At 39.2% G+C, this 13,027-nt stretch overlaps 1 protein-coding gene across 1 annotated transcript in view; it reads right to left on the bottom strand.

Annotated features, from left to right (window-relative positions):
* Positions 1–749: 749 nt before the first annotated feature.
* GAB3 (GRB2 associated binding protein 3) overlaps positions 750–13,027 on the bottom strand; it is a 170,824-nt gene continuing 158,546 nt past the window's right edge. Inside the window, exons 9-10 of the mRNA XM_074276980.1 lie at positions 12,557–12,670; positions 750–3,815 (exon numbers count right to left, since the gene is read on the bottom strand). Coding sequence (XP_074133081.1) covers positions 3,699–3,815; positions 12,557–12,670 — 231 coding nt within the window. The 3' untranslated portion in view covers positions 750–3,698. The remainder of the gene's footprint in view (positions 3,816–12,556; positions 12,671–13,027) is intronic.

Below are 13,027 nucleotides of genomic sequence, written 5' to 3' on the forward strand. Positions count from 1 at the left end.
GAAATAGCAGAATGGATTAAAAAACAGAATCCAACATGTTTATAAGAAACACACTTGAAACACAGAGACATGCACAGAATAAAAATAAAGGGCTGGAACAGAACCCGTTATGCTTCAGCTGAGGTAAAAAAAAAAAAAGCAGAGGTAGCAACCATGACAAAGCAAAAGCAAATATAGACTTAATTAAAAGAGATAAGCAGGGAATCTATACTGTGTTAAAAGGCACCATAGACAATATTACTTAGCAATGCTAAATAAATATGCACTAAATGGCATAGCATCCAAATTCTTAAAGGATATGTTAAATGAGTTACAGGAAAAAATAGTAAAACTATAGCACTGTAAGACCTCAACTTTTCCCTTTCAAACTAGATAAAGCTAACCATACAATAAACAAGAAAGAATTTACAGAGATGAATATAATTTTAGAAAAATTAAATATGATAGCATCCTTTTCATGTCATAATGCTATAAAATTTACATTCAATAAAGGGTCATGGAAACAGTTTAAAAATTAACTGGAAACTAAATACTCTAATCCCAAAGAATAAGTGGATCAAAGAACAAATCACAGAGACAATAAATATTTTCATTAAAGAGAATTAACAATAATAAGCCAATATACCAAAATTTATGGGATGCAAAAAAGTACTTCTTAGGGGAAAATCTATAGCAATAAATGTTTGCAGCAATAAAAAGCAAAAAATTCTATTTCTAAATATGTATAGTCATAAAAGAATGAAAGAACAGATCAATGAATTGGGCATGCAACTAAAAAAAACTGGAAAAAGAAAAAAAATCTAAAATTCCCAATTTATACCAAATTGGAAATCTTGAAAATCGAGAGATTAATAAAATTGGAAGTAAGAAAATCATTGAACTAATAAATAAAACTAGGAGCTGATTTTATGAACCACCCTCCCATAATATAAGCTATTGGTTTACTTGGTCAAACTGATGAGACAGGCTACAAAAAGTCACTATTAAGTCACTGATCACAGTGGAATTCTCCAGTAAAACCAATGAGACGACAGAGCGTGGGCCATGATGATTTGAAGGCAACTAATGAACAGAGAACAACTGTTCCCTAAATGAAGAACAACCATATCTCATCATGGCCTATAAAAGCAAACTGACCTGATTCTTTGGGGCTTTCAGTTCTTTGGGGTTTACATTTTCCCTTGAATCTTCTGACAAAATGTAGCAATGGGAAGGGGGAAGGGATTTCTCTCTTTCTACCCCCACCCCAAGCTCATCAGCACCAGGAGGAGCAATGGCAACTTACAGCAGAAGCACACAATTGGGGGAGACATGCTTGCCCATAGCTTGAAAAGCAAGTTCAAGGACAGGCTTCTTGAATCCCAGCCCTTGTGTAAAGGGGAAGGCTGTGGGGGGGGGGGAGGGCAGATTTGAATTTCTTAGGCAGCAGCATCCTGTCTTCTAGCAGAGCAAGAGACTTTCTGTGTAGCACCAGCTTTGAGAGTTACCTTGTGGCTAACTCCAAGTTTAAGAGTTCCTGAGTTCAAGAATGGAGGTCCTTCCCCTAGAGAGAGATTTCCAGATGCAGTATACCTTTTAAAGAAGGAAGTCCACATGGTTCCTGCTTAGCATCCAACTTGGAGAGCAAAGACAGACTGGGAATTGGGTAATCCAAGTTCAGAGAGAAGGGATTTGTTTGTTCAGCAAGTTCCAAAGCATATTGACTTGTCGGGGAGTCGAATCCAGAATGGCGCTACTGTATAGCTAAGACTTATCAAGAAAGACTTTCATTGCCATGACACCAAAGCCAAGTTAAGTTCCCTTTGTGACTGGGGGTATAGGGCAAGCTGAGAGGTTCTTTGAATGTTTAATAGTCCTGCACTTGTCAATGGGCTCCTGGTTTTTCTGTAGGGGGTGAATAAAGGCTCTCTCACAACCAGTATTGTCGACAACCATATTGTACACTGAGTACTTGCTTGAGAGTCGATGCTTCCCATTACCACATATCTGGGGAAACTTCTATACCAATACTTTGGAGAATATCCTAGGGAGGGCAAAGAGCCAAAAGAAGTCAAGAGCTCAGCATGGAACCTGAGTTATGGAAGCCTCACGGCCTTGGCCAGAGGTGGGAGATGAAAATAGGTCATGAGCAAAGTTGGTGGCACTATAAAATGAGAGGAGTGGGCTACATGGCCTTGAAAGTTCTTTCTAGTCCCGCCATTCTACAATTCCATATTCAAAAGCAGGTGGAAAAACCAGGTACAATTGAATACTCCAGTCCTAAGAGCTGAAAAACAAATCTCATTCATTTGCTTAGAAAAACTACCCCAATTCTCTCCCTTCTCCCAACATGTATTCCTAAGCTAACTGGGAGGAAAATACACATTTGAGGTTTGACTTTCTGAGGTTTTCTTTTCTTTCTCTGTGTGTGTGTGTGTGTGTGTGTGTGTGTGTGTGTGTGTGCATGTTCCACTTCATATTTGTAATTTCAGGGGAAACTCCTAGCATAGAAAATCCCACGGTCAATACAGATTTATAGTCTTAAAAAGTGTCAGTGACAATGCCTAGGGACACCCACAGTCAGTGTGGCTCAGAGACAGGTCTTGCTGACTCCACGCCAGCCCTCTCTCCTTTACATCATGCTGTCTCGTACACACGCACACATAAGCACGCGTGCACACACACACACACACACACACACTTACATTCACATGTACCCATGGATTTAAAGCTGGTAGAGACCTTCCAAATAATCTAGTTTGATCCTTCATTTTACGGATGAGCAAATGGGGCCCAAGAAGAAAAAAGCATCTTTGCCCAATTTCACCTAACTGTGAGCAACAGAGCTGGCTTGCCCGTAGGTCCTCCAGCTCTCCCTACTCTGAGGCTGTCATTCTCTTGGCCCTGCCCCTTCTAGATCCTCAGGCTTCAACACCTGTATCACACTGGCCATATTTGCAGCCAGGGCAAGTGGATCCGGTGCACGTGGGGTGGTGCGCCAGTGGGTATTGGCAGAGAGAGCCATCACAGCAAAGTCTCTGGTCCGACTCCCACAGCTTGTGTCCGGGAGGCCCAGAGGGTAGCTCCAGAGGCTGGGCTGGGAGGACTACCAGCAGGGTTCTCTGTAGGCCGCAGTGCGTTGCTTCTTCCCTCTCCCAGCTCAAGCTTGCTTGGTCTATCCCAGGCTCTGATCATGCTCCCATCCCATGAGAGGGGCACCTTCACTAGATAGTCCAAGGACCACTAAGGGTGATCAGAATGCTCACTGGACTGGGGATCCAAGCTCCTCGACTCCTCCCTCATCTCACTGCTGCCATCTCCTGAAGGCTTGGCAGGGCGCGAGCTCCACGCTATTGACAACCATCCACGATGACGGTTAATATAAAATAGACAACCAACTCTAGAGTCTTGTTCTAGGTATCCCAGGATCCTAGACCGAGTTGGAGGAAAGGATCCTCAAGTTCAACCTCTTCATTTTAGTGAAGTACAGAGAGGATAAGTGGGGCTTACTCAAGTCACACAGGTAAGAAGTGTCTGAAGCAGGATTCAAAGCCAGTATTCCTGATCCCAGCCAACACATCCCCCGCTTCCCTCTGACTGAAGGGCCAGTTCTCAGCCAGCAAACCATTTCTCCCTCATCCCTACTTTCTCTGGCATCCCATTCTCAGTGGGGCATACAACTAAGGTGCACCTTCAGGCATGCCCCAGGCCTGCTTTTTTCACACTTTGGCCTGCCTCTCATCAGTCCATTCCTGCTTAGTGTTCTGCAGGGCTTGAGTTTTCTGTTCATCTACTTGGACGTAGTCAACTCGATGCTCTTCTGAAATCAGAGGTTTCTGTAAGGGAAGAACAGACCAGTTTGCATCAGCTAAGATCAATGCATTCAGAGCCTTGTGCTCTCCTCTCATCCTGGACACTGGTGCTCTTCCCACTCCACTCAGCCTCAGAAGGTAACATGATATGACTAGATATTATTTTTATGGTCAAAGTTTTATTATTAAGTACCTACTGTATGCCAGGTCTGGGGGACCCAAAGACAAAAGTGAGAGCCTCCTGGCCTCCAGGAGCCTTGATCTGAACTGGAGAGACAACATCCGTATAGTAATATGTCAAAACATGCAAAACGGTGGGAGGGAGGGAGAAAGGAAAGAAGAAAGGGCTTAATAGCAATTGGAGGATCAAGAAAGGCAGAAGATGGAGCTAGAGTGGAGTCTTAAAGGAAACCAGGGATTCAGAGAGGTCATATTGAGGAAATAGGTTACTAGAGGCATGTTATACAAAAGCATGAGGATGGCAGTATGGGAAGAAGGCCAACTTGGTTGTCCCACAGAGTGCAGCACGTACAATAAGAGAGTAATGTGTAAGAAGGCTGGCCAGGTTGTAAAGCAAAGAGCTTCAAGCATCAAACCAAGGGGTTTATTTGAGCTTGGAGGCATGAGGAAGCATTAGCATTTGTTGACTAGAGAGTGACATGATCAGAAGTGAACTTCAGCAGCTATGAGGAGGATGGATTAGAGTGAGGAGGCTATTCCAGGAGTCCAGGTAAAAAGTGACGAACGATTGAAGAGAACAGTGGCTATGCAAGTGCAAAAGAAGGAACAAATCCAAAATATACCGAGGACGGAGAATCAATAACCCTGACGACTGATATAGACATTGAAAGAAAGTCATAAGTCAAAGATGAGGTTACAAGCCTGGATGACTGAGATGGTGGAGAGCTCTCAGCAATAATAGGAAAGTCCCGTAGAGGAGAGTTTTTGGGGCAAGGGAACAATGTTGAGGACACACAGAGATTGCCATCAAGTTTAAAATCCCCAAGAGGTGGTCGGTGATGCAGGCCTGACACTCAAAGAGAGAGCCTAGAAATTGGAATCTAAATTTGGGATTCATCAGCATAGGGGCAATAATTGAGCTCATGGGAGTTGATGACATCAATGAATGAGATGGTGTGAAGAGGGAAAAAAAAGAAATCCCAGGACAGAGCCTTAATTACTCTGGCTAAATTAATTACTAATATAATTACTAATTATATATTATATATTTACATATATATAATTATATATTATTATATAATAATAATTACTAGGCTAAAGATAGAAGAAGACCCAACAAAAAAGAAAGAAAAGAAGCCATCAGATATTTCCGAGGAGTGAGGAGAGAACATGGCTTGATATAAGCCAGACTTGCAAGTGTATACACCCATATAGTGAGAGTCCTCAACACAGAAGGAAAAAATGACTGGAAAAACTGTAAAGGCCATAGCTTTTTGAATAATTACTATGCTATGAAAAAAACTGAACCAGAAATTCCTATTCAAAAAGAGAATTTTGTGAATTTCCCAGATAGCAGGGATTCCAGAGCATCACCAAAATGGTTCAGAAGAGAAAATAAACTTGTATAGTAAGATATTAGGGGGGGAAATTAGGTCAGAAATGAGAGTTTTTAATACAGAATTAAAGAAGACAAACAACAAAGTAGAAAAATGAGAACACATGATAGAGAGTCTCTCCAAAGAATTAGTTACTATGAAAGAATGACAGATTTGTAACTCAAACATATAGATATGGGAAAAAATGTGGCAAGAGAGATGCAAAAAGCAATCATTTGAAAAGCATATACAAGCCAAAGAGATGAAAGTAAAGCCCATTATAGTAATTCAGGATTACTCTGCAGCCTTAAAAATTGCAAAAGAGAATAGTTATAAGATATTTCAAAAAAGTAAAGGAACAAGTTGCAACTCAAAATATCTCGCAAAATTGAATCCTATCATCAATGAAAGACCATTAACCAAAAAACCCCAAGCATTTGAGAAATTTTTACAAAAAAGAAAAATTAAAAACTCCTATAAGTTAGCAGAATATCCACTTTATAAACCTTCAAAATAAGAGAAACAAAAAGGGAAAATAAATATAATTATCAAGAAAAGATTAAGTCATAGAACCAATGCTTTCATAATGTTATCGTTACTCTTTTTAAAGTAACTTGGACTAATAGGTAAAATACAGAACAAAGGATCATTTAGGAGTCAAAAAAAGCCCTAATCAATTGAAAAATTAAGAGAATCTTCAAGAAAGAAAAGAGGGAAAGAAGGGAAAGCTAAATTAGTATTCTGTTGGCCATATCCCACGATCTCCTATAAGTAAAACAATAGCGTATGTGGGGGGGAAAATAATACAATGACAAGTTGCTCTAGTGTGTCATAGCCATAATTATATGCTAACATTCCAACCTCTAATTGTATTGAAATTACAGAAATTATCAAAACTATTTGGTGCTGGTTAAAAATTAGAAAATAGATCACCGGAATATTCAGTTTAGATAAATAAGATTCAGAAACAATCAAACTCAAAACCCCAGCATTCACTAACTGAGGAAGAAAAATCCCAAGGGAAAGGATTTTATAGGAAGCTAGAAAGCAGCCTGACAGATTGCAATGGAGTGTTAGTGTGCCATAAGAAATAATTCTTTCCCAACATGTCTAATAGAGCATAATAAGATTACACACAGATAATCCATATCAGATTGTTTGCCATCTTGGGCAGGGAGAAAAAACATTGTGGAATTCAAAATCTAACAAAAGTAAATGTTGGAAACTATCTTTACATGTAATTAGGAAAAAGAAAATACTATTAAGTGGGGAAAAATAAAATAAGAAATAATGAAGCAACAAATTCAATGAGAAACTGTAGCAAATGACTTCATTCACTTTAGAGGGGCAGAAAGTCGGCCAGTTTCTTCCACTGAGAGAATCCAGTAAGGTGCAGCATAGCCTCCCAGTACCATCAGAAGCTGCCAGGTTCATCTGTAACATGAAATAATCTATGCCCAGAGACACTAGGAATAGAGAGCTCATTTGAGAAAGCTTCAGGGTGCAGAACCTTGAAAACCCCAGGGAGAAGTAGCACCAATCAGTGCCATACCAACCAAAATTACACGGCACTTCAGTGCACATGTTTTAGATGGCCCAGGTTTAGGGGTGCTGAGCACACTAAGACTAACTCCATAACAACTGGAGGCAGAGACTCAAGGGAAAAAATGGATTCTCCACAAGAGTTATATGAGTACCTAGGAGAAATAAAGCAAGAAGTCTAAAAAAATGAAAAATAACTCTGGAGGAAAGAATTGTAAAGAGAACAGTTTAGAGGAAAAACTCTTTCAAGAAATCCTAAATTAAATAAAACTACCCAAATCTATTAGAACCAGATGGCAAAGTGAAGATAGGAAGACTTCACTATTGGCCTCCTGAAAAAGAGACCCCAAAAGGAAAAGTCCCAGGAATAATGTCATAGCCACAATCCAGAGCTGCCACATCAAAGGAAAATAAAACGGCCTTCAGAAAGAAGCAGTTCAGATATCAAAGAATGAGTCAGGTTCACACAAGACCTGGTATTGTTTGCTAAAAACCAAAGGCGATCTTGGAATATAATAGTCCAGAAAACAAAACACAAGGCTTACTATCAAGAATAACTTGCTTTGCAAAGTTGAATAAAGGAAAGATTCCGGGAAGGGAAATGGGTCTTTAATGAAACAGAGGATTTTCAGGCATTTCCAATTTTTTAAAAATGCCAGAGCCTTATGAATGGCAATTTTGAAATACCAACACAAGAGTCCAGAGAAACTAGAGAGGCCAATGTGTTAGGGAATGGATATGAGAGTGCATGCTAACATTCTACTAGGTGGAAAAGAAACTAGTGTCTCAGCAGAATCCTTCAAAAGGTACTGAAAACTAAAGAAGAAAAAAAGGAAGTTCTGAGGGCAATGGTATTTCTGTTTTGAGAGTCTGTATTGGGGAAAGAGAAGGGAAGCTAAAAGAAGAAGTATACTCGCATGTGCAGGTAAATATTTAACAACTAGCTCTAGCACACACACTACACACTTTGAAGTTTAACTGTACTATTAACATTTCTTCATCACTTTCTTAAGTCTAGTTTAAAGGTTAATAAATGATGGTTCCCCAGGCCATCTTTGACTTCTGGTGGCAGCTAGATAAGAAGAGTTTTTACATTTTTAAATACAATCAAACTTTATTTTAAAATGTAAAAAACAATGCATAGCTCTTGGGTTGTACAAAAACAGGTGGGGAACCATACTTATGCTGACCCCTAGATAATCGACAAAATAATAAATCAAGTCCTGGTTGGTAGCAGTTGCCAATTTCCATATAAATGCTCACATTCAATATTTAGCAATTGTTAAATTGGCTCTAAAGAGCCAGGCTGAGCTGGTTCCAGCATACTCTTAGATATATTGTCGAAATGAAGACGGGGATGGAATTTACTATTTCCATCATTGGAATATAGTAGAATAACATATAATTATGGAGGAAAGAGTGGGAGGAATAGACATCTGATGAATCTTACTTTTTATGTGGAATAAACAAAAGAGAATTGAACATACAACACTCACAGTTTAGTGAAAATATGCATCAAACTTAACAGGAAAACCAGTAGGGGAGGGGATGGAAAGGAAGAGATAACACTAAGGGGGAAAAAGTCACAAGTAAAACAAACTTCCTGCTCCTGAAGGAGGGATTAAACAGTGGTTAGGGGAAGGGAGGAGAGGAATAAAAGAAAAGAAGTAGAATCTAAGGAGGTGCCTTAGCTTGTCTCTCAGCCATTTGAGGAATAGCTAAGAAATTGTGGCATATTCATATAATGGAATGTGTTGTAAGAAGCAACCAAAAAAAAAAAAAAAAAGACAATTTCAGGGAATCCCAGATAGTATGAAATGAGGCAGAGTGAAGGGAGTAGAATCAGAAGAATAATATATGCAAAGCAACAATGATTTTTTTAAAGGTTAAAGAACCCTGGCAGGAACCGTGCCCCACCTGGCTCCTGAGAACCAAGGGTGGAGGAAGGTGCCTACCTGTTGCCAGTGAAGGGATGGCCTCAGGGAGTGGAGTGAGACAGCCATTCTGGGACACTGTGTGGACTGCTTTTGCTTGACCTCACTCAACTATTACATGTTTCCCCCCCACTATTTTTACTTGTAGTTAATGGGAGAGGGGAGAATAGAGGGGACTGAGGGAGTTAGGACAGTGGTAGTGGGAATTGAGTGAACCACACTGACTCCATCTTGTGACTTAATTCTAGAGGTAGCTCAGTTCCCTTTCTATATTCAATTATGGGTCTAGTCCAACTTCTGTCTTATTAGAAAACTTTATTCAATTGTAGGAACTGGGAGAAAACTTTACTGCATTGTTTGAAGTCCTTTGTGGCTGCAAAACTGGACCACCCTACCGACTTAGAGACCCTTAACGTAGAGACCCTAGAAATCTGAGTTATGTTGACCAGAGACTTAGTCAGATCCTAAGATGGATACAAGGAGTTATATTAGCTTACAAGTTACATATATATATATATGTAGATATATATATGTAGATATATATATATATATATATTTATCTCACAATTGTGCATCCTAAGCAACCAATATATCTTATCTGAAAACTGGCCCCATACTGATCAATCAGTTATGGTATCCTTGTTCCTCTGTTTACAGTTACTCCTTTTTTAAATTCAGGGAATCGTATCTGCTCTTTCTTCCCCTCCTGAGTAGAAAAGACTCTAATCCAATTAAAAATCAGGTTACCTTGTTTCATAGCCGTTACCGATTTCATTGTCAGGCCTAAGTTGACAAGGTCTGGTCTTGTTTTGTTAGGCAACGAGCATACATTGCTTAATAAATCAATATGCTCGGAAGATAAAATTTTTGTTTTTCTCAGCCATTTCACTTTTACCTATCAGAGTTTTTGGTGGGCCATTCTAAGTCAGGTCAGGACTTAGACTCCAGCTGATAGTCTTCCAACAAAACTCCTTAGAGATCTCCCATTCGTTTTTTTCCTGAGGGTTTCTCTCAGAAAAAGACTGCCTCTGGAGGGAAGACTCCTACTCTCCATTCTCCATCCTTTTTACTTTTTTTTTTCTGAGCTCAGGTAAGGTTTAGGATTTGTTTTTTGTTTATTTGGATTTTGAGAATTACTTTGGGCCGCCCCTGGGATTGGAGAAGTAGAGTTAAGTTTTGGGTTTTCAGAAGTTACCACAGAAGATGGGTTCCAGCAGACTGTGGGTTCCCTCTTAGATAGACTTTTTTATAGCATGGGACTAGGGGATGCTCCCAATAGTTATGGGAATGACTAAATAGCCTGCAATTGAATTACGTGATATCTGGCATGAACCTGCAATAGATTCAGCAGATAATTTGGGCCTTTATCATTGTTACAAATGAAAGAAATTAAAATCAGTCATAGAAAAATCTTATTCTGATCAGATATACTTTTGGTTTTGCTGAGCAACTTTAAGTGATGCTTTTTGTCCAACTCCCCTCATTAAGGAACTTTTCCCTTATATTCTTTCTCATCATTTTATTTCTTTTTTATGTCTTTGCAAAATGTAGGATTTTTGAAGAAAATTGTAAAAGAAAAACAGCTAAAAGGGCTGTAGTCAAAGAGTTTAGAATATGAAAGGAGAGTAATAAAGTTTCATACTTGAAGCAATTGTCCCAGTAAGCAGGACTAACTCCCATTTTAGCTTTCAGTGGGAAATTACATTGTAAGTAAAGAAAAAAGCTTTGTAAGACACTTTTCTCCCTGTCATATCAGCCTTAGTCACATTGGAATTACAGAAATAAAGCCAGAGAAGTTTGTAGAACTGCTAAAACATCTTAGTACATTTTGGTAGCTTGAAGATTAAGAAGTTTGGAGATGAATCATTTTCACTTAGCAACTTATTCTTAATGAATTTTGGGATACCACTCTCTAGAATGTAAGGGAAAAAAAATTTAATTCTATAAAAGTTTTAAGGGTGGGGGCAGCTAGATGGTGCAGTGAGTGGATAGAACAGCAGCCCTGAAGTCAGGAGGACCTCAGACACTAACACTTCCTAGCTGGGAGACCTTGTGCAAGTCACTTAACCACAATTGCCTCTCAAAAACAAACAAAAAGTTTTAAAAATAAATAGCACTTAGATCAACCCCTGCCCCTCCTCCCCCAATTGATAACCCTATTGTTTTAATGTAATAAAGAAAGATAGGTAATTTGAAAGCAATCCCAGTGTGTGTGTGTGTGTGTGTGTGTGTTGGGGGGGGAGTATATGGTTTGCATTTTTAAATTTTTCCTTTGACCTTGAAAAGAGATTGTTTAAATCAGATCCCTAAGTCCTTCCCACCCAACTTCAGAGATTCCCTTTTGACTCCTCCTGCTCAGACTTTTCCCTTTGATTCTATTAACTCCTCTCATGTCAGGTAAGATTCCCAAAGAAATGTATTTGGGCAAAAAACTACTGGGAAAATGCAGAGAAACTTAAGCTTTTTAAAAGAATGTGATAAAAATAGATATTTGAAAAATAAATAATGAGGTCTATCTTGCTTAAAAACTAATAATAAGTTTAATCGAGATAGAAACAACGATGTCAAGAGAAAAAGAGAGAGGAACAAGGAGGAGGAGAGGAAAGGAGAGGGGAGGGAGAAGGGGGGAGGGAAGGGAAGGGGAGGGAAAGGAAAAGGGATTGTAACTTAAAAAATGCAAACAGAATAGAAGAAAATGCAGGAGGAAGCACAAAGTTTTGAAAATAACACATGGCATTTATTGTATTAAAAAAAGCAAAGTGTGAAATGGAGCTCTATGGGTTTATATATGAATTTGTTTTAATTCTGTGTATATGGAAACATTTCTTTTTGGCATGTAATTTTGGATAACTTAAAATTTTAAATTAGAAAGGAAACATTTACCTTGGAAATACTTGAAAGTCAGTTTCTCTGACAAACATCTGATATCCCAGTATGGGTCTGAGAAATATCCTCATTTGTCCACCCCACCATGCAAGTTTGATTTTCCCTTAAAATGTATTGAAATTATAGTTGAAATTTGATTGGCTCAAGGAATTAAAGGTTTAGGCTATTGACAGAACTGGTCACTTGAGTACAAAAAATCACAAGGAGCTCCAGGTTCTCCCTGATGTCTGGCAGGCAGACCCAATGGGCAGTTGGGAGGCAAGAGAGTTTCATTTAAATGAACCAAATCGGATATCCTCAATGCATGTCCTTGTCGAATATCTTTCACCTGCTATGGTAACTGTCAAATGATGCATGAGTGTCTCATTTGGTTCCAATATTGAACATAAACTATGTGGAGCCCAGTCTGAGTCAGGCCTAACCCCAAACACCAAGATATACAAGAAGTTAATACAAATACATAAGAATAAAAAAAATTGTCACAAGGGAAGGCTTGTCAGGGGAGGGAGGGAGGGAGAAGTACATATGGAGATTTGACAGCCACTAGCCTGCTGGAGGTTCCCTACTGTTGACCACATCTAGGGCATGAAAATGGAACTTCCATTTTGTCTGATTTTGGATACCAAGAGACAGAACTCCTTCCTCTCCAAAATAAGCCCCCTTCCCACTCTTAAACACTCACTAGTATCTGAGCAAAACGAAATCTCCAAGACCCATTCAAACATCTTGGAGCAACTTCCCAAGAAGCAAAAAATAAGTAAGTCCAAAAATATAAGGAGATAGTGGAACTTCCAAGTTAAAGGTTCCTGCCATGGACCACACCCAGGGCTTGAAAGCCGATTCCTACCTTGAGCACCGGAGATGGAGAAGCTGGATTAAAATCCAAGGCTAAGTAATCAAGACTGAATTTCTTTGGCCAAGAAAAAGCACCCTCACAAGGGGAGTGTCCACGTCTGTGTTCCTGCCAGAAAAAAGAAGACATTCAAGAAGTGACCTAACATCAGGCTTCACAAAAGGAGCGGAGGAGGCTTTAAGTGTAGGGACAATGGTGGTCTTGCTACAGGACTGGATTTGTGAAAAGAGCCTTCAAGAGGATAGTTGCTTCCTCCCAAGCACTGCTTTCCTAAAAATGATCTACCTTCATTTACTAGGCTCCAGCCTTCAGTCAAGCATGAATGATTGAATGTATCTACGTCAGGTTTGTCAGTAAAAAATAGAACTTGATGAAAATACAAGTATTATGAATTCAGCTTTAATAAAGGGATAAAATATAGAAAATACAAGCACCTGGGTACAAAGTAAGTACTTGACTAAAAGG

Source organism: Sminthopsis crassicaudata, chromosome X (assembly GCF_048593235.1).
Source record: "Sminthopsis crassicaudata isolate SCR6 chromosome X, ASM4859323v1, whole genome shotgun sequence".
In the NCBI taxonomy this organism is placed as follows: Eukaryota; Metazoa; Chordata; class Mammalia; order Dasyuromorphia; family Dasyuridae; genus Sminthopsis; species Sminthopsis crassicaudata.